Below are 18683 nucleotides of genomic sequence, written 5' to 3'. Positions count from 1 at the left end.
TGAGGAATCAGCCCAGAACTACACGGAGGATCTTGTCAATGATCTCAAGGCAGCTGGGACCATAGTCACTAAGAAACCAATTGGTAACGCACTACGCCGTAAAGGACTGAAATCCTGCAGCGCCCGCAAGGTCCCCCTGCTCAAGAAAGCACATATACATGCCCGTCTGAAGTTTGCCAATGAACATCTGAATGATTCAGAGGAGAACTGGGTTAAAGTGTTGTGGTCAGATGAGACCAAAATGGAGCTCTTTGGCATCAACTCAACTCGCCGTGTTTGGAGGAGGAGGAATGCTGCCTATGACCCCAAGAACACCATCGCCACCGTCAAACATGGAGGTGGAAACATTATGCTTTGGGGGTGTTTTTCTGCTAAGGAGACAGGACAACTTCACTGCATCAAAGGGACGATGGACGGGGCCATGTACCGTCAAATCTTGGGTGAGAACCTCCTTCCCTCAGCCAGGGCATTGAAAATGGATTGTGGATGGGTATTCCAGCATGACAATGACCCAAAACACACGGCCAAGGCAACAAAGGAGTGGCTCAAGAAGAAGCACATTAAGGTCCTGGAGTGGCCTAGCCAGTCTCCAGACCTTAATCCCATAGAAAATCTGTGGAGGGAGCTGAAGGTTCGAGTTGCCAAACGTCAGCCTTCGAAACCTTAATGACTTGGAGAAGATCTGCAAAGAGGAGTGGGACAAAATCCCTCCTGAGATGTGTGCAAACCTGGTGGCCAACTACAAGAAACATCTGACCTCTGTGATTGCCAACAAGGGTTTTGCCAACAAGTACTAAGCAATGTTTTGCAGAGGGGTCAAATACTTATTTCCCTCATTAAAATGCAAATCAATTTATAAAATTTTTGACATGTGTTTTTCTGGATTTTTTGTTGTTATTCTGTCTCTCACTGTTCAAATAAACCTACCATTAAAATTATAGACGGATCATTTCTTTGTCAGTGGGCAAACGTACAAAATCAGCAGGGGATCAAATTATTTTTTCCCTCACTGTATGGAATCATGTAGTAACCAAAAAAGTCTTAAACAAATCAAAATCTATTTTATATTTGAGATTCTTCAAATAGCCACCCTTTGCCTTGATGACAACTTTGCACACGCTTGGCATTCTCTCAACCAGTTTCACGAGGTAGTCACCTGGAATGCATTTCAATTAACAGGTGTGCCTTCTTAAAAGTTGATTTGTGGAATTTATTTCCTTCTTAATGCGTTTGAGCCAATCAGTTGTGTTGTGACAAGGTAGGGGTGGTATACAGAAGATAACCCTATTTGGTAAAAGACCAAGTACTTATTATGTCAAGAACAGCTCAAATAAGCAAAGAGAAACGACAGTCCATCATTACTTTAAGACCTGAAGGTCAGTCAATATGGCATATTTCAAGAACTTTCAAATTTTCTTCAAGGGCAGTCGCAAAAACCATCAAGCGCTATGATGAAACTGGCTCTCATGAGGACCGCCACAGGAATGGAAGACCCAGAGTTACCTCAGCTGCAGAGGATAAGTTCATTAGAGTTAACAGCCTCAGAAATTGCAGCCCAAATAAATGCTTCACTGAGTTCAAGTAACAGACACATCTCAACATCAACTGTTCAGAGGGGTCAAATTGCTGCAAAGAAACCACTACTAAAGGACACCAATAATAAGAAGAGACCTGCTTGGGCCAAGAAACACAAGCAATGGACATTAGACCGGTGGAAATGTGTCATTTGGTCTGGAGTCCAAATTTGAGATTTTTGGTTCCAACCGCTGTGTCTTTGTGAGACTCAGTGTGGGTGAACGGATGATCTCTGCATGTGTATTTCCCACCGTAAAGCATGGAGGAGGAGGTGTTATGGTGTGGGGTGCTTTGCTGGTGACACCGTCTGTGATTTATTTAGAATTCAAGGCACACTTAACCAGCATGGCTACCACAGCATTCTGCAGCGATACGCCATCCCATCTGGTTTGGGCTTAGTGGGACTATCGTTTGTTTTTCAACAGGACAATGACCCAACACACCTCCAGGCTGTGTAGGGGCTGATTTACCAAGAAGGAGAGTGATTTTGTGCTGCATCAGATTACCTGGCCTCCACAATCCCCCGACCTCAACCCAATTGAGATGGTTTGGAATGAGTCGGACCGCAGAGCGAAGGAAAAGCAGCCAACAAGTGCTCAGCATATGTGGGAACTCCTTCAAGACTGTTGGAAAAGCATTCCAGGTGAAGCTGGTTGAGGGAATGCCAAGCGTGTGCAAAGCAGTCATCAAGACAAAGGGTGGCTATTTGAAGAATCTCATATAAAATATATTTAGATTTGTTTAACACTTTTGGTTACTACATGATTCCATATGTGTTATTTCATAGTTTTGATGTCTTCAATATTATTGTACAATGTAAAAAATAATACAAATAAAGAAAACCCTTGAATGAGTAGGTGTGCCCAAACTTTTGACTGGTAGTGTATATATATTTGCCAAATATATATATATGGGGGATTGGAAGTGATGCAGACAATTACATTGATGGAAGCTACAATCTATCTGCAATATTAAAGCTGATCTACCCCCTACATTTTTTAAAACAAAAAATAACACCTGTATCAACAAAAGTATCTGTGTTTTTCCCCCTCTTTTTTTCTCTGGTGTTTACCATAAAGTGAAATCTGGGGAAAAGAGGAAACGCATGCAGATTAACGGAAGGAGAAAAAAAGAAAGATTAAATGAAGCCAAACAGTGTGGTCTGGGAAAGCCATTAAGTGGCGTAACGTGTAAGTAAAGCTCCAAGTTGCTCAGCGGATATAAAAGGTTGTTGGGGTCCGTCGGAGCGAGTAGCAGAGTTCTGCACTGTGTACTGCTGATGTGGGGGGATTTTTAAGTTCCCATAGATTCCCAGTGCGGCTGTCTACTCATGGAGCTCAGCTAGGCTCTATGGGGCATGAGTGAATGCCAGTCCGAGAGCAGAGCGGTATGGAATGGAGAAGAGGAGAGCAGGGTATGAGAGCACAACCGTGCCAGCCCGTCGGCCTGTCCCCTTCGACCCCTTACATTACATGGTGTCACCTGTCCCCTTCGACCCCTTACATTACATGGTGTCACCTGTCCCCTTCGACCCCTTACATTACATGGTGTCACCTGTCCCCTTCGACCCCTTACATTACATGGTGTCACATGTCCCCTTCGACCCCTTACATTACATGGTGTCACCTGTCCCCTTCGACCCCTTACATTACATGGTGTTACCTGTCCCCTTCGACCCCTTACATTACATGGTGTCACCTGTCCCCTTCGACCCCTTACATTACATGGTGTCACCTGTCCCCTTCGACCCCTTACATTACATGGTGTCACCTGTCCCCTTCGACCCCTTACATTACATGGTGTCACCTGTCCCCTTCGACCCCTTACATTACATGGTGTCACCTGTCCCCTTCGACCCCTTACATTACATGGTGTCACCTGTCCCCTTCGACCCCTTACATTACATGGTGTCACCTGTCCCCTTCGACCCCTTACATTACATGGTGTCACCTGTCCCCTTTGACACCTTACATTACATGGTGTCACCTGTCCCCTTCGACCCCTTACATTACATGGTCTCACCTGTCCCCTTTGACACCTTACATTACATGGTGTCACCTGTCCCCTTCGACCCCTTACATTACATGGTGTCACCTGTCCCCTTTGACACCTTACATTACATGGTGTCACCTGTCCCCTTCGACCCCTTACATTACATGGTGTCACCTGTCCCCTTTGACACCTTACATTACATGGTGTCACCTGTCCCCTTCGACCCTTACATTACATGGTGTCACCTGTCCCCTTTGACACCTTACATTACATGGTGTCACCTGTCCCCTTCGACCCCTTACATTACATGGTGTCACCTGTCCCCTTTGACACCTTACATTACATGGTGTCACCTGTCCCCTTTGACACCTTACATTACATGGTGTCACCTGTCCCCTTTGACACCTTACATTACATGATGTCACCCAAAGTTATTCCATCCTGATAAAGACAAGAGGACAATGAGTGTTTATGATTGTGTGGGCTTGTGTAATACCCCAGTGGATACTGTTGTGTGTGTGTGTGTATTTGTGGTGGCTTCTCAAGTGTACAGTATTGGAGCGTGAGAGAGAGTCTTTGTGTGTATGTGTGCATGTCTGTGTGTTAGTGGACGGCTAATGACACATTTGTGCCTTCTTTTTGACTGTGACCTTGCTCAGCTGTTGTGTGTTGTCAGAAGCCCATGCAGCCTGACCCGGTCCTATCCGGTTCTGTCCTGTTTGCATGTTAATTAAGAGCGCTGGGCGGAGATGGTGCTGGGTAGTGGAGGGCCCATGGGTTGCTTTTCCCCTGTTAAACTTTGATGTTAATCCCCCGGTGCAGGCCCAGATGAGCCCCGTCTATCAGCGCCTCTCGCTCGACTCAACTTCAGGAGTCACCGCCTGGCCCCCTGGAGAATCACAGAGAGGGAGAGGGGGGGTGGCCTCTCCACTATGACTAAGGTACCGGGGTATCCCCACATGTTGATGATTATAGATCCTCCTCCAGAGAGCCTCTGCACGCTCAGGGGCCATTTGCATGTCTGATTTTATTGTGGCTAAGCTTTTGGTCAAAGCAAACTTAACCAGGGCATTATTTACCTAGGCAGAGGATGGATGGAGTCTAGTGTGAAACATACCAATGGTGACGTCTGAGGATGATGTATAGCCTGCTAGATTTTAGTTGACCTTAATTGTCCAGAAATAAGTATCCAAGCAACGCACACACTGCATAACTAGGCTACCTCCCAAATGACACTCTATTGCCTATACAGTTTATTTATTTTTCTCTCCCCAACTTCGTGATATCCAATTGGTAGTTACAGTCTTGTCCCATCACTGCAACTCCCATACGGGAAAGGCGAAGGTCGCGAGCCATGCGTCCTCCGAAACACGATCCCGCCAAGCTGCACTGCTTCTTGACACACTGCTCGCTTAACCCGGAAGCCAGCCGCACCAATGTGTCGGGGGAAACACTGTACAACTGGCAACCTTGTCAGCGTGCATGCGCCCGGGCTGCCACAGGAGTCACTAGAGTGCGATGGGACAAGGACATCCCGGCCGGCCAAACCCTCCCCTTACCCGGACGACGCTGGGCCAATTGTGCGCCGCCTCATGGGTCTCCCGGTCACAGCCCGGGATTGAACCCGGTTCTGTAGTGATGCAGTGCTTTAGACCGCTGCCCCACTCCGGAGGCCCCTCAGTGCACTACTTTTGATCAGAGCCCTATGTTTGTAAAGGCTGTTGTGTGCGTTCTGAAGCAATGTAAAGAGTTCATGCTGAGGGATCCTTGGGATGTCCCTACCCCCCCATTGAAGTTGACATTTAAAATGGTTAGGTAAGGATTTGGTTAAGGTTAGGGGTGGGAGGTCCAAAGGACCCTGATAGCACTGACCATAAACACATAGGGTACATGGGCTCCCGAGTGGCGCAGCGGTCTAAGGCACTGCATCTCAGTGTTTGAAGCGTCACTACAGACCCCCTGGTTCGATTCCAGGCTGTATCACAACCGGACGTGATTGGGAGTCCCATAGGGCGGCGCACAATTGGCCCAGCATCGTCCGGGTTTGGCCGGTGTAGGCCGTCATTGTAAATAAGAATAAGTTCTTAACTGACTTGCCTAGTTAAATAAAATGACATTTTCATTGAGGCTCCCTCTGTAGGCCTACAATGCCCTTGCCTCATGACAGAAGACAGTTTAAACAATTGATTTGGTCACCACTGATAACTGAAAGGCGTGACAACCAAGTCAATCAATGTGGTGGCCAATAAAAATACAATAAAAATCTAACTCCAAATACTAACATACCCTATAAATGTGATGTTTGCATCTTTATTTCTAAAATGAAAAGTTGTCAGCCTCATCAAAAATATTAACGCTTAGCTCAAAGATAATAGACCTGTCTTTTGCTACTCAGCTAACATTACACACACCCCAATATCACTGTGCGCAATCTCTCTCTCTCTCAGCGTCCATCCCATACAACCCGTGTGTTCAAGATAGCCTGATACTTTTGGTTTGTGCGTGCGAAGTCGTCGGTAGCGCAACGGACCTGTCCCTCTAGTTTCTCTCTGGACCACCTGACAAGTCAGCTGCGTGTGACACGGGAGTCCTCGCTGGAATAATAGAAGTTTAGAGTAGAGTTGACTCTGATTTTAGAAATCCCACGGACGGACTTCGCCGCTCCTCACCACGAGCGCGCTCGACCAGCGAGACACACAGGAAAAGAGGCTGGAGTGAGTGTCAGTTCAGTGGACATGTTGTGCAGCCGCGAACCTCATATGCGATTTAAGATAATATTAATAGCTAAAGAAAACTTAAGAAAAGAGCAGAGCGGTAATGTTGAATCGATAGTTATTTACCCAATTTAACCGTAGGCCTTTAATAAATACGCTTGTCCGCTTTAAACGTTTGATGCTTTAAATTGCGGGCTTTAAATGTTTTATACATAGGCTAATTTCGAGCAAGAAGCTCATGTGAGGACGACTATACAAATTAGCAATAAGATAGGTTATAAAGTTACAGTTCCCCCGGCCCGCTGCCAAATGATCTTGTAATCATCATTCCGTGGCACCTCGCGTTCAAGGTTTAACGGTCCTTGGAATTATAGCGTAATAACTTTAACCCGCTGACAACTTTGCATTTGAGTTTCAACAATGTTTCTCGAAGGTTACGTTTTTACATACCGCACTTGTCAAAATGCCATGACAATTGTATTTTGTGGTGGTGACTTGATTTATAGGTAACTTATTTAACAAACTAAATTCAGAGTCCAGACCCCGACATTGGAGGGATGACATTTTGTGGGACTCTCTGTAATTAGTCATTAGTCCAAGTAATTATCCGATGCAGTCAACCTGATCATGACTTCGATTTCAGTTGGATAAATCACCAACGTAGATATGGACTCACTGTTAAATAGGTGATTGAAACTGAATTCCGTTGCATTTAATACTTTTATAGGTATAGGTTAACCATTTTAGGGAGCCCATCAAATAACGGTGGCATTAGAATGTTGGTTCCCCCCGCACCTAACGACGATAGGCGGGTTGAGTTTGTGGCTCTTACCGCTGTTCATACGGAGAGGAGCGAACCATCGACCCCGGAGCGCGTGCACCCTTCTCACCGCACCGGGCTCCTCGGTACCCCGCTGCCCGGGCGTCTTGGACCCCGGGTGACTACCTCAGCCTCCAGCAAGCGCTACAGAAAGTTTCAGAACTTCTTGTACAACGTACTGGAAAGACCACGAGGATGGGCATTCATCTACCATGCGTTCATGTAAGTAGCGTTATTGTTTTTCAATACAATGTTGTAGGGCCTAGTCATCTCATGTGCGCAAACTGAATTACACTTTCGATAGCTGAATTTTGTATCTTTACTTTGCCTTATTATAATTTTTTACATTGTAGTTAACTTATTTGCATTGAAACAATTCATTGTATCTTGTCATGACTTCCTGAATAATGCACCTGCCACACTTTCCTTTGAGTAATTCCTAATTAATCAGGTGGAGTCAGTGACAGTGGAGTAGTTTAGTTGGCAATTAGTTCACACGTTTGCCATACATCACCCCAACATGGGGCCTCACACTCAATGTCCCCTGTCATAACTTTATTAAATCACCGTTAGAATTTAGCTTTCTAATTGAATTTCTCCAAAACCTGCGGGGTTAATTGGATATAATCCGAAATTGTTCTAAATCTGCAGGCCTACTGCTTGCCTACCTTAACATCCTCGATACCTGTATTTTGCTTTGTATGTCAACAACTCCATCTCAGATATTATAATTACCACTTTTTGCTGACTGTCAGTTGACTAAATATTTTTGTTTAGTGGTGGATTCTGGCTAGTGCACAATGGAATCCCTTGAGAAAAACCACAGCATTCGGTCCAGGAGTAGTCATGTGAGTGAGATTGGTCATTGGAGGGCCTACCCTTTTTTAGAATGATTGAAAGTGAAAGTCTTACTCTGGTCTCTAACATGTAGGCTCAGCTTTCCCCAACAGTGCCATCAAAAGTCAAAATGTTTAATAAACTTTTTTAACTTACTTTACCTGTCTGCTGATTTTGTCCTTATGTTGGACGTAATCTGAAACAAAATATCCACAGGTAAATGTAATTAACCCGACTTTCAGTATGCTGGTCTGTATATCGGTTTGTATTTCTGGTTTTGTATTTTCAATACTGAAGCAATTCGCACATGACAAACACTCGCACAATATGTAAACAATGGCTGAGTTTAACCGAACCACAGACTGACCATTGTCCCACTTTCAACTGATTGCAGGGAAGGTGCTGTTATATTCGACTATTGTTTACATATTGTGCATCACGTGCGATGCGTTAGGAGATTGAAAATACAAGCGACAGAACCTACCTGCTCCGCAAAAAGTCGGGTAAACAACACTTTCCTGTGGATATTTCATCTCCACTTCCTACGTCAAAAGGACCAACAGCGCGGACAACCGGTTAAGTAAGTGTAAATATAATTGTATTCAACATTCTGGCTTGAGAGACTCTTTTTCAGACTGAATGTCCATGGGGTAACCATGGTAACAGTATGATGTTTAGGCAATGTAGGGCCAATTGTGTAAAGAAAACATTTCCTTTGAACAAGTTTTGTTTACGGAAGCGTTTTAGTGACAGTTGAGGTAAATAATAAATGCATAAAAACGGAATGGAATCACCAAAACGCCTATCAGTTTAATTTCACCTGATAGACACATAAAAACAAAAAAAACAAACTTAAAGGCAAATAGTGTAGCTTACTATGGACAACCATAATATTACTATGCTAACTGTGAGTTACGACTTGGGGAAGATCTTTTCCACTCTTTAAGTGATTCGTCATTGTTTCGAGTTCCCTTTGCACATATGCCCCGACGTGTGTATATATACAATATATACATGGACCTATACAATCCAATAACTTATCTCCTATAACACTGGGACAGATGAGGTCATCCCCAGCACTCTGAATCCATACAGCTGGGTTGTGTTCACTAGGCACGGAACAAATGGCAACGGTTCAAAACCGAGTGCCACAGGAAGGTACCATCTTAACTTGTCCAATAAGAAATGCTTTTTTTCATTTTCCGTTGCTCAATGTTTTGAAGTGTTTTTCCACAGTGTGTGCTAATGAACACGACCCTGTTTGTATCCAGAACCAGAGAGCCGGCCCTGAACTCTGGGCTTATCAGAACTACACAGGGCCCGGCACAACACTCCTCTTGGCAACTCATAAGAATCAGGGCTTTTTACTCCACCAGAATCAAAGCTCCATTGAGACTCACTACAGATTTGAAAGATTTCAGCTTTCCTTTTATACCTCTAATGCACTGTGTAAGGGTTTGGAGTTTGGTGTGATGGGGGCAGCACAACTCACAGAAAACACCAAAATCAGTTTTTTCAACCGGTAACAAGGATGGGACGCTAGTCACGCTACAACAACCCCAGTCCTCCCGTACCCCCAATGGTACACGTCTTTGTTGTAGCCCTGGACAAGCACACCTGATTCAGCTTGCCAGCTAATCATCAAGCCCTCAGTGAGTTGAATCAGGTGAGTTTGTCTGGGGCTACAACAAAAATGTGTGCTGTTAGGGGACCTGGAGGACTGGAGTTGGGCTGTTGGGTGTACTGGAGGACTGGAGTTGGGAAACACTGCGCTACAAGACGGTGTCAGGAGTCCGTGAGGACAGAGAAACCCCCTCCTTAAACCCCAGTCCTCATCCTCCAGTCAGACAGCCAGGGGTTGTCACCCTGCCTTGCTCTAGTGTGTGTTAGTTAGAACTCTATGTATCTATGATGTATAAGGCTCTCTCTGACAGGAGTCACTGGCCGTCTGAAGGCTCTCTCTGACAGGAGTCACTGGCCCGTCTGAAGGCTCTCTCTGACAGGAGTCACTGGCCCGTCTGAAGGCTCTCTCTGACAGGAGTCACTGGCCCGTCTGAAGGCTCTCTCTGACAGGAGTCACTGGCCCGTCTGAAGGCTCTCTCTGACAGGAGTCACTGGCCCGTCTGAAGGCTCTCTCTGACAGGAGTCACTGGCCGTCTGAAGGCTCTCTCTGACAGGAGTCACTGGCCCGTCTGAAGGCTCTCTCTGACAGGAGTCACTGGCCCGTCTGAAGGCTCTCTCTGACAGGAGTCACTGGCCCGTCTGAAGGCTCTCTCTGACAGGAGTCACTGGCCCGTCTGAAGGCTCTCTCTGACAGGAGTCACTGGCCCGTCTGAAGGCTCTCTCTGACAGGAGTCACTGGCCCGTCGGACAGAACTCTGATTAAGGGGAAGGATTGTGTGCCCTCCTCAGTGTCTTACCCTGGGGTTGTTTAGACAAGCCCAGCTGTCTCTGCCAGTGTCACCCTGTGTTTACACCAGAGGGGAAACCCAGGGAGGGCCACATATACTTCTTCTAATGCACTGCTCTTTCCTTATGCTACTGTATACAAACACACACACACACACACACAGCAGTACATACACACCTCCGTGCAGGCACTCCTCTTGTTGTTCTCCGCTGTCCCTCGCTCTCTCTGTCTCACACACACACACACACACACACACACACACACACACACAGTGCTTGCTGTGTGAACCATCACAACCCTGTCTCTCCCCCATTTTAAAGATCATTCCTCACTGGTACTCAGTCAGTACTGGTGCTATTCCTCTGATATTAGTGGAGCCCATCTCACAGCTGAGAGAGAGAGTATGTTGGCAGTTCTATTGTTGTTATTTCAGAGCAGTGGGCAGACAGGCGGTAAGAGGTGATGAGCTCATGTTTCAGATGCCAGGCCCTCCGAGTCTCTCACGGACTGTTCTTATGGACTGTTTTCCATGTTATTATACCCTGAGCTATGCATTTGTGTGTGATTAATTAGAATAGTCATGTAGCATGAGAATAACTACAGAACGGTGCTGTACCAGGGAGCCACCACCCTGCATCCCACTGCTGGCTTACCTCTGAAGCTAAGCAGGGTTGGTCCTGGTCTGTCCCTGGATGGGAGACCAGATGCTGCTGGAAGTGGTGTTGGAGGGCCAGTAGGAGGCACTCTTTCCTCTGGTCTAAAATAAAAGATCCCAATGCCCCAGGGCAGTGATTGGGAACAGGGTCCTGTGTTTCGGATGGGACGTTAAACGGTTCTGACTCTCTCCCCATAGTACTTATAGTAAGAGTAGGGGTGTTAACCCCGGTGTCCTGGCTAAATTCCAAATCTGGCCCCTCATACCATCATGGCCACTTAATCATCCCCAGCTTCCAATTGGCTCATTCACCCCCCCCATCCTCTCCCCTGTAACTATTCCCCAGGTCGTTGCTGTAAATGAGAATGTGTTCTCAGTCAACCTACCTGGTAAGATGAGGGTTAAATAAATACAAATAAAATCTATCAGAATTGAATCGAGCCATACAGTGCTGTGTGCATCGAGTGCTAATATCCCTACATAGTTTAATTAGTCCTGGGCTGTGACGATGGGAAGGCATCTGGTGCAGATGTGTCATTTTCTAGAGAGAGAGTCCCTCTTGGGAGGGTTACATGTATAGGAAAGGAAGTGAAGTAGCCCTCGACTATAATGTCAGTCTCCTCAGGCGCCCACTTCAGCCCTGCCTTCTCTCAAACGCTAGCATTTGAGGGAGGGTAAATTGATCGTAGATCTGTGCCTATGTGCAACTTCTACCCAAAACCTCTTCCTTGGAAACCCCCTTCAGTCCCTCTCTCAAGCTTCCGCTGCAGCAGCTGAACCAGAGATACAGAGACAGCACCATTCACAGGGTTCCTCTGGTTTCACACACTTGCTCCAGACTGGTGATGTTTTGACTAGAGAGCTGGCAGGGCTCGGGGTGAGAACTGAAGAGGAGGCTGAACTGAAAGCTATGTGTCCTATGAGAACCTGTGAGAATACGGAGGGTCGTTAAAACCGACAATGAATCTGCGTCCAAAATGGCACCCTATTCCCTATATAGTGCCCTACTTTTGGGCTGTGGTCAAAAGTAGTGCACTATATAGGGAATATAGGATGCCATTTGGGACGCCTGCTGCTCTTCCCGACAACCTGGTCCTAGGAATTCCTGTGCTCACCAACCTGAACCGTTGCTAAGACACACAGTGAATTCATACGCCCGACGAACTTCTGTTCAAATGTCACGGAGACCGTTAAAAGTTAAGTACCACATTTTAAAACGGGAGCACCACTTACTTAAAAGCCTGAAACCTCTGTCTCCCTTCAGCCAACTTCCTTCATCAAACCTAGGACATCATGTCGGTTTGTAAAAGAGAGAGAGTGTGATGTGGGTTAGGAGAATAAGGACCTTGATAAACTGCGCGCGTGTGGTGTCAACCCGTCAGATACCTGGCATTCAGCTGGATCAGATTCATCCAGTGATCTTCTATCTGACCTGTGACCCCATTCCCACCTGCCACCCATGCCACATATAGATGATCACATGGCCTCTTCCTCTCCCTACAGGGGTCCCTCAGGGTCAGGGGCTTCTGTTCGCATCCCAAATGACAGCCTATTCCCTATATAGTGCACAACTTTTGGCTGACCTATAGGGCTCTGGTCCAAAAAGTAGTGCACTACATAGGGAATAGGGTGCCATTTGGGACGTAGACACAGTCTAAAAGCCGGCGACTGTCTTTGGCGGTCGGACTGTACTTTACCAGTCAAAAGTTTGGACACACCTACTCATTCAAGGGTTTTTCTTTATTTTTACTATTTTCTACATTGTAGAATAATAGTGAAGAAATCAAAACTACTAAATAACACATATCGAATCATGTAGTAACCAAAAAAGTATTAAACAAATCAAAATATATTTTATATTTGAGATTCTTCAAAGTAGCCACCCTTTGACTTGATCACAGCTTTGCACACGCTGGGCATTCTCTCAACCAGCTTCACCTGGAATGCTTTTCCAACAGTCTTGAAGGAGTTCCCACATATGCTGAGCACTTGTTGGCTGCTTTTCCTTCACTCTGCGGTCCAACTCATCCCAAACCATCTCAATTGGGTTGAGGTCAGGTGATTGTGGAGGCCAGTTCATCTGATGCAGCACTCCATCATGCTCCTTCTTGGTCAAATAGCCCTTACACAGCCTGGAGGTGTGTTGGGTTATTGTCCTGTTGAAAAACTGATAGTCCCACTAAGCGCAAACCAGATGTGATGGCGTACGCTGCAGAATGCTGTGGTAGCCATGCTGGTTAAGTGTGCCTTGAATTCTAAATAAATCACAGACAGTGTCACCAGCAAAGCAACCCCACACCATAACACCAGCTCCTCCTCCATGCTTTACGGTGGGAACTACACATGCGGAGATCATCCGTTCACCCACACCGCATCTCACAAAGACACGGCGGTTGGAACCAAAAATCTCCAATTTGGACTCCAGACCAAAAGACACATTTCCACCGGTCTAATGTCCATTGCTCGTGTTTCTTGGCCCAAGCAAGTCTCTTCCTATTATTGGTGTCCTTTAGTAGTGGTTTCTTTGCAGCAATTCGACCATGAAGGCCTGATTCACGCAGTCTCCTCTGAACAGTTGATGTTGAAATGTGTCTGTTACTTGAACTCTGTGAAGCATTTATTTGGGCTGCAATTTCTGAGGCTGGTAACTCTAATGAACTTATCCTCTGCAGCAGAGGTAACTCTGGGTCTTCCATTCCTGTGGCGGTCCTCATGAGAGCCAGTTTCATCATAGCGCTTGATGGTTTTTTGCCACTGCACTTGAAGAAATTTTCAAAGTTCTTTACATTTTCCGTATTGACTGACCTTCATGTCTTAAAGTAATGATGGACCGTCATTTATATTTGCTTATTTGAGCTGATCTTGCCATAATATGGACTTGGTCTTTTACCAAATAGGGCTATCTTCTGTATAACCCCCCTACCTTGTCACAACACAACTGATTGGCTCAAACGCATTAAGAAGGATATAAATTCCACAAATTAACTTTTAACAAGGCACACCTGTGAATTGAAATGCATTCCAGGTGACTACCTCATGAAACTGGTTGAGAGAATGCCAGGAGTGTGCAAAGCTGTCATCAAGGCGAAGGGTGGCTATTTGAAGAATCTCAAATATAAATATATTTTGATTTGTTTAATACTTATTTGGTTACTACATGATTCCATATGTGTTGTTTCATAGTTTTGATGTCTTCACTATTATTCTACAATGTAGAAAATAGTAAAAATAAAGAAAAACCCTTGAATGAGTAGGTGTGCCTAAACTTTTGACTGGTACTGTATGTACCAGCCGGTGCCAAGCGAATGCAAGGCCAAAGCCCAGACCGGAGCTGTTAGGCAACAATGTCTTAACCAATTTAGCTAGGGGCTCGGGGGGGTCACTCATAGATCCATGAGCACAATGTTCCCGTCCCACACTTGTGGGATGGGACAGGAAAAGCAAGTGAGAGAGAACTGTCCAGAGGGAGTGATTGATTGATTCTATAGAGGGAGGGTGAAAATACACCAGTAATCTATTATTGATGTCTTTGTGCTAAAGAAACAGAAGGGAGAGTAGATATGGCCCAGGAGCAACAGAAAGGGGTTGATGATTGTGTGTCTAGGTCTTAGTTAGAGGTTTGAGAGTCCTGGGCCTGTATTCTCAAAGCCTCTCAAAGTAGGAGGGTTGATCTAGGATCAGTTTAGCTTTATAAATCATAATGAATAAGATTATATGGACAGATTGGGACTTGATCCTAGATCAGCACTCTGAGATGCTTTGTGGATACCGGCCCAGGTCTCCCCTGTCCATATAATTGTATTCATTATCTGAAATGCAAAACTGATCCTTGATCAGCCATTCTTCTCTGAGACTCTTTATGAATACAGGCCCAGAGATGGTGAGTGGAGGCTAATTGAGATGCTACCGTTGGTCAGGGAGACAGACAACAGGTTTTATGAGGTAACCAATGACATAAACCAGCTGAGGACAAGGCAAACTGTGCTCTTACTTTGGGCTGTTCAACTTCTTGCCTCATGTTAGTGCGCTGTATCTCCAACGTAGCTATTTAACTTCTGTTGATTTGTACAAATGTTCTCTCAAATTAACCAAACAGAAAATGACTATTGCCATACACATCTAGTCCTCAAGTATTTTGTGAATTGCCACAGAAGCACACACAGACAGACAGACAGACAGACAGAGGAATTGCGTGTGTAAGGGACTGCTTTAGCGCTTGCTGTGCTGCCTTTTAATAATGCATTGTTTGTGCTTTTTAAAGAAATTACACAGCGATCATGAGTCCAATGGGAATATGGACCTTCTCTCACTCTTTCTCTGTCTCTCACGCTCTCTCTCTCTCTGTCTCTCTCTCTCTGTCTCTCTCTCTCTGTCTCGTTGTCTGTCTGTCTTTCTGTGTGTGTGTGTGATAGGTCTTCAATCTCTCCATGATAGCACTGCCTCATCCATTAACTCTTGACTATGAACAGGACCTGATGATGAGTACAAGGCCTCTGTCTGTCACTTCTCAATAGCCTACCATGACTTATACTACAAAGAGTCTTTGACCAAAATGTTCACGATATCTGCTCGCAAGTTTGGATACATGTGAAAGTCAACATAGTGTCTGAATTACAGTTGTGAATTGACTTAAGCCTGTAGGCCTGGGCACCAAAAGAGGTGGCCTGCCCACTTGTAATCTATAAATAAGTTGTGCTTGACTTGGGTCTGAACAGACCAGTACTGAGTACCGGCACCTCACATTTTCTTGCGTTCTGGCACCTAAATATAAACAGTACCAGCATCCAAAATAAAAAGCGGCACCTATCAGTCCACTTCAAGCACTGTAAATGCATGTAAGCCAAGTGCTCTTATCCCACACAACCATGCTGATCTTGGGGCTTTCTCCCCCTCCATCTCCCCACCTGTCTTGGCTTGGTCTGGGTCGGTTGGTCGGTCTGAGTCTCTGACTACCTACCTGTCCAATGAGTCACGTGCGTGTGAGCAGTAGTTTGCTAACAACAACGAACCCTAACCCATTTCGTAACCACACGGCACAAAAACCACTATCTCCCCTTCCAAAAGTCACAGCGTGACATCTGTGGCTGTTTTTGATTATTAATGCGACTAAATAGTGTCGGCAATTAGCTTTTTTGGTTTCAACGTTTGCTTGCCGCCCGTCAGGCAGCATATTCATGTTTTTATTGATGAGTAAGGAGGCTGCATCCCAAATGGCACCCTAATCCCTACATAGTGCACTACTTTTGACCAGAGCCCTATGGACCATGGTCTAAAGTAGTGCACAAAGGGAATGGTGTGCCATTTTGGGAGGTAGCCCATAAAGCGGTTGAAGGGAGAAACGCCACACAGCACTTTGAGTGCTTTAACTTGTTCCTGACTGCAGATTAGCTGCTTGTTGTTCATTACTCTGCTTTTATCAATTCACCTCAGTCGGCAGTGTAAATTTTGCTCCATTAAGGATTCTCTATGGATGTATTTTTTCCCTCCCTCCCTCCATCGTCCATTCTCTTATGTGGGAATATCATCTCTCATTCGCTCAATCGACTTGTTTAATTGACTTTCTCTCTCTGTCCCCGACACTGTCTTGATTTCCTTGTTTTTTTCCCTCGATGGCCATTCTCGTCTTACTCTATGCGTCTGTCAGAGAGGTGAATTGAGTAAGGACTGAGAGGGAGGCCAGAAAGTTTAGTATGGTTCAGGATGGTAGAGGTGTTTAGAGAAGGCTGGGTTGAAGTACCTGAAACTGGCAGAGTTCTTAGAAGGTAAATGGTGTGACGACAACAAAGCCCCCCAAAGCAAGTGAAAAAGATAATAAACAAAAGTTAAATAAACAATACAAATATTAACAGTAAACATTACACTCACAAAAGTTCCAAAAGAATAAAGACATTTCAAGTGTCATTATGTCTATATGAAGTGTTGTAATGATGTGCAAATAGTTCAAGTACAAATGGGAAAATGAATAAACATAAAAATGGTTTATATTTACAATGGTGTTTGTTCTTCACTGGTTGCCCTTTTCTTGTGGCAACAGGTCACAAATATTGCTGCTGTGATTGCACACTGTGGTATTTCACCCAATAGATATGGGAGTTTATCCAAATTGGATTTGTTTTCGAATTGTGTCTCTAATATGGTCATACATTTGGCAGGAAGTCAGGAAGTGCAGCTCAGTTTCCACCTCATTTTGTGGGCAGTGTGCACATGGCCAAATACATTTAAACTCAGTTTTTCACAATTCCTGACATTTGATCCTAGTAAAAATGCCCTGTCTTAGGTCAGTTAGGATCACCACTTTATTTTAAGAATGTGAAATGTTAGAATAATATTAGAGAATTATTTATTTAAGCTTTTATTTCTTTCATCACATTCCCAGTGGGTCAGAAGTTTACATACACTCAATTAGTATTTGGTAGCATTGCCTTTAAATTGTTTAACTTGGGTCAAACGTTTCGAGTAGCCTTCCACAAGCTTCCCACAATAAATTGGGTGAATTCTGGCCCATTCCTCCTGACAGAGCTTGTGTAACTGAGTCAGGTTTGTAGGCCTCCTTGCTCGCGCACGCTTTTTCAGTTCTTCCCACACATTTTCTATAGGATTGAGGTCAGGGCTTTGTGATGGCCACTCCAATACCTTGACTTTATTGTCCTTAAGCCATTTTGCCACAACTTTGGAAGTATGCTTGGGGTCATTGTCCATTTGGAAGACCCATTTGCGACCAAGCTTTAACTTCCTGACTGATGTCTTGAGATGTTGCTTCAATATATCCACATAATTTTCCTTCCTCATGATGCCATCTATTTTGTGAAGTGCACCAGTCCCTCCTGCAGCAAAGCACCCCCACAGCATGATGGTGCCACCCCCGTGCTGCACGGTTGGGATGGTGTTCTTCGGCTTGCAAGCATCCCCCTTTTTCCTCCAAACATAACGATGGTCGTTATGGCCAAACAGTTCTATTTTTGTTTCATCAGACAAGCGATCTTTGTCCCCATGTGCAGTTGCAAACCGTAGTCTGGCTTTTTTATGGCGGTTTTGGAGCAGTGGCTTCTTCCTTGCTGAGCAGCCTTTCAGGTTATGTCGATATAGGACTCGTTTTACTGTGGATATAGATACTTTTGTACCTGTTTCCTCCAGCGTCTTCACAAGGTCCTTTTGCTGTTGTTCTGGGATTGATTTGCTCTTTTCGCACCAAAATACATTCATCTCTAGGAGACAGAACGTGTCTCCTTCCTGAGCGGTATGACGGCTGCATGGTCCCATGGTGTTGATACTTGCGTACTATTGTTTGTCTAGATGAATGTGGTACCTTCAGGCGTTTGGAAATTGCTCCCAAGGATGAACCAGACTTATAGAGGTCTACAATTCTTTTTTCTGAGGTCTTGGCAGATTTCTTTTGATTTTCCCATGATGTCAAGCAAAGAGGCACTGAGTTTGAAGGTAGGCCTTGAAATACATCCACAGGGACACCTCCAATTGACTCAAATTATGTCACTTAGCCTATCAGAAGCTTCTAAAGCCATGACACAGTTTCTGGAATTTTCCAAGCTGTTTAAAGGCACAGTCAACTTAGTGTATGTAAACTTCTGACCCACTGGAATTGTGATACAGTGAATTAGAAGTGAAATAATCTGTCTGTAAACAATTGTTGGAAATATTACTTGTGTCATGCACAAAGTAGAT

The 18683-nt window shown here is 45.0% G+C and overlaps 1 protein-coding gene across 1 annotated transcript in view; it reads left to right on the top strand.

The window, feature by feature from the left end:
- Window positions 1-6063: 6063 nt before the first annotated feature.
- The window catches only part of LOC121572068 (potassium voltage-gated channel subfamily KQT member 4), a 101792-nt gene continuing 89172 nt past the window's right edge, over window positions 6064-18683 (top strand). The window contains exon 1 of the mRNA XM_041883944.2: window positions 6064-7323. Within this exon, the coding sequence (XP_041739878.1) occupies window positions 7058-7323 (266 nt within the window). The 5' untranslated portion in view covers window positions 6064-7057. The remainder of the gene's footprint in view (window positions 7324-18683) is intronic.

The sequence above is a fragment of the Coregonus clupeaformis genome, chromosome 8 (assembly GCF_020615455.1).
Source record: "Coregonus clupeaformis isolate EN_2021a chromosome 8, ASM2061545v1, whole genome shotgun sequence".
NCBI classification, from domain to species: Eukaryota; Metazoa; Chordata; class Actinopteri; order Salmoniformes; family Salmonidae; genus Coregonus; species Coregonus clupeaformis.
This window is presented reverse-complemented; position numbering and strand designations above follow the sequence as displayed.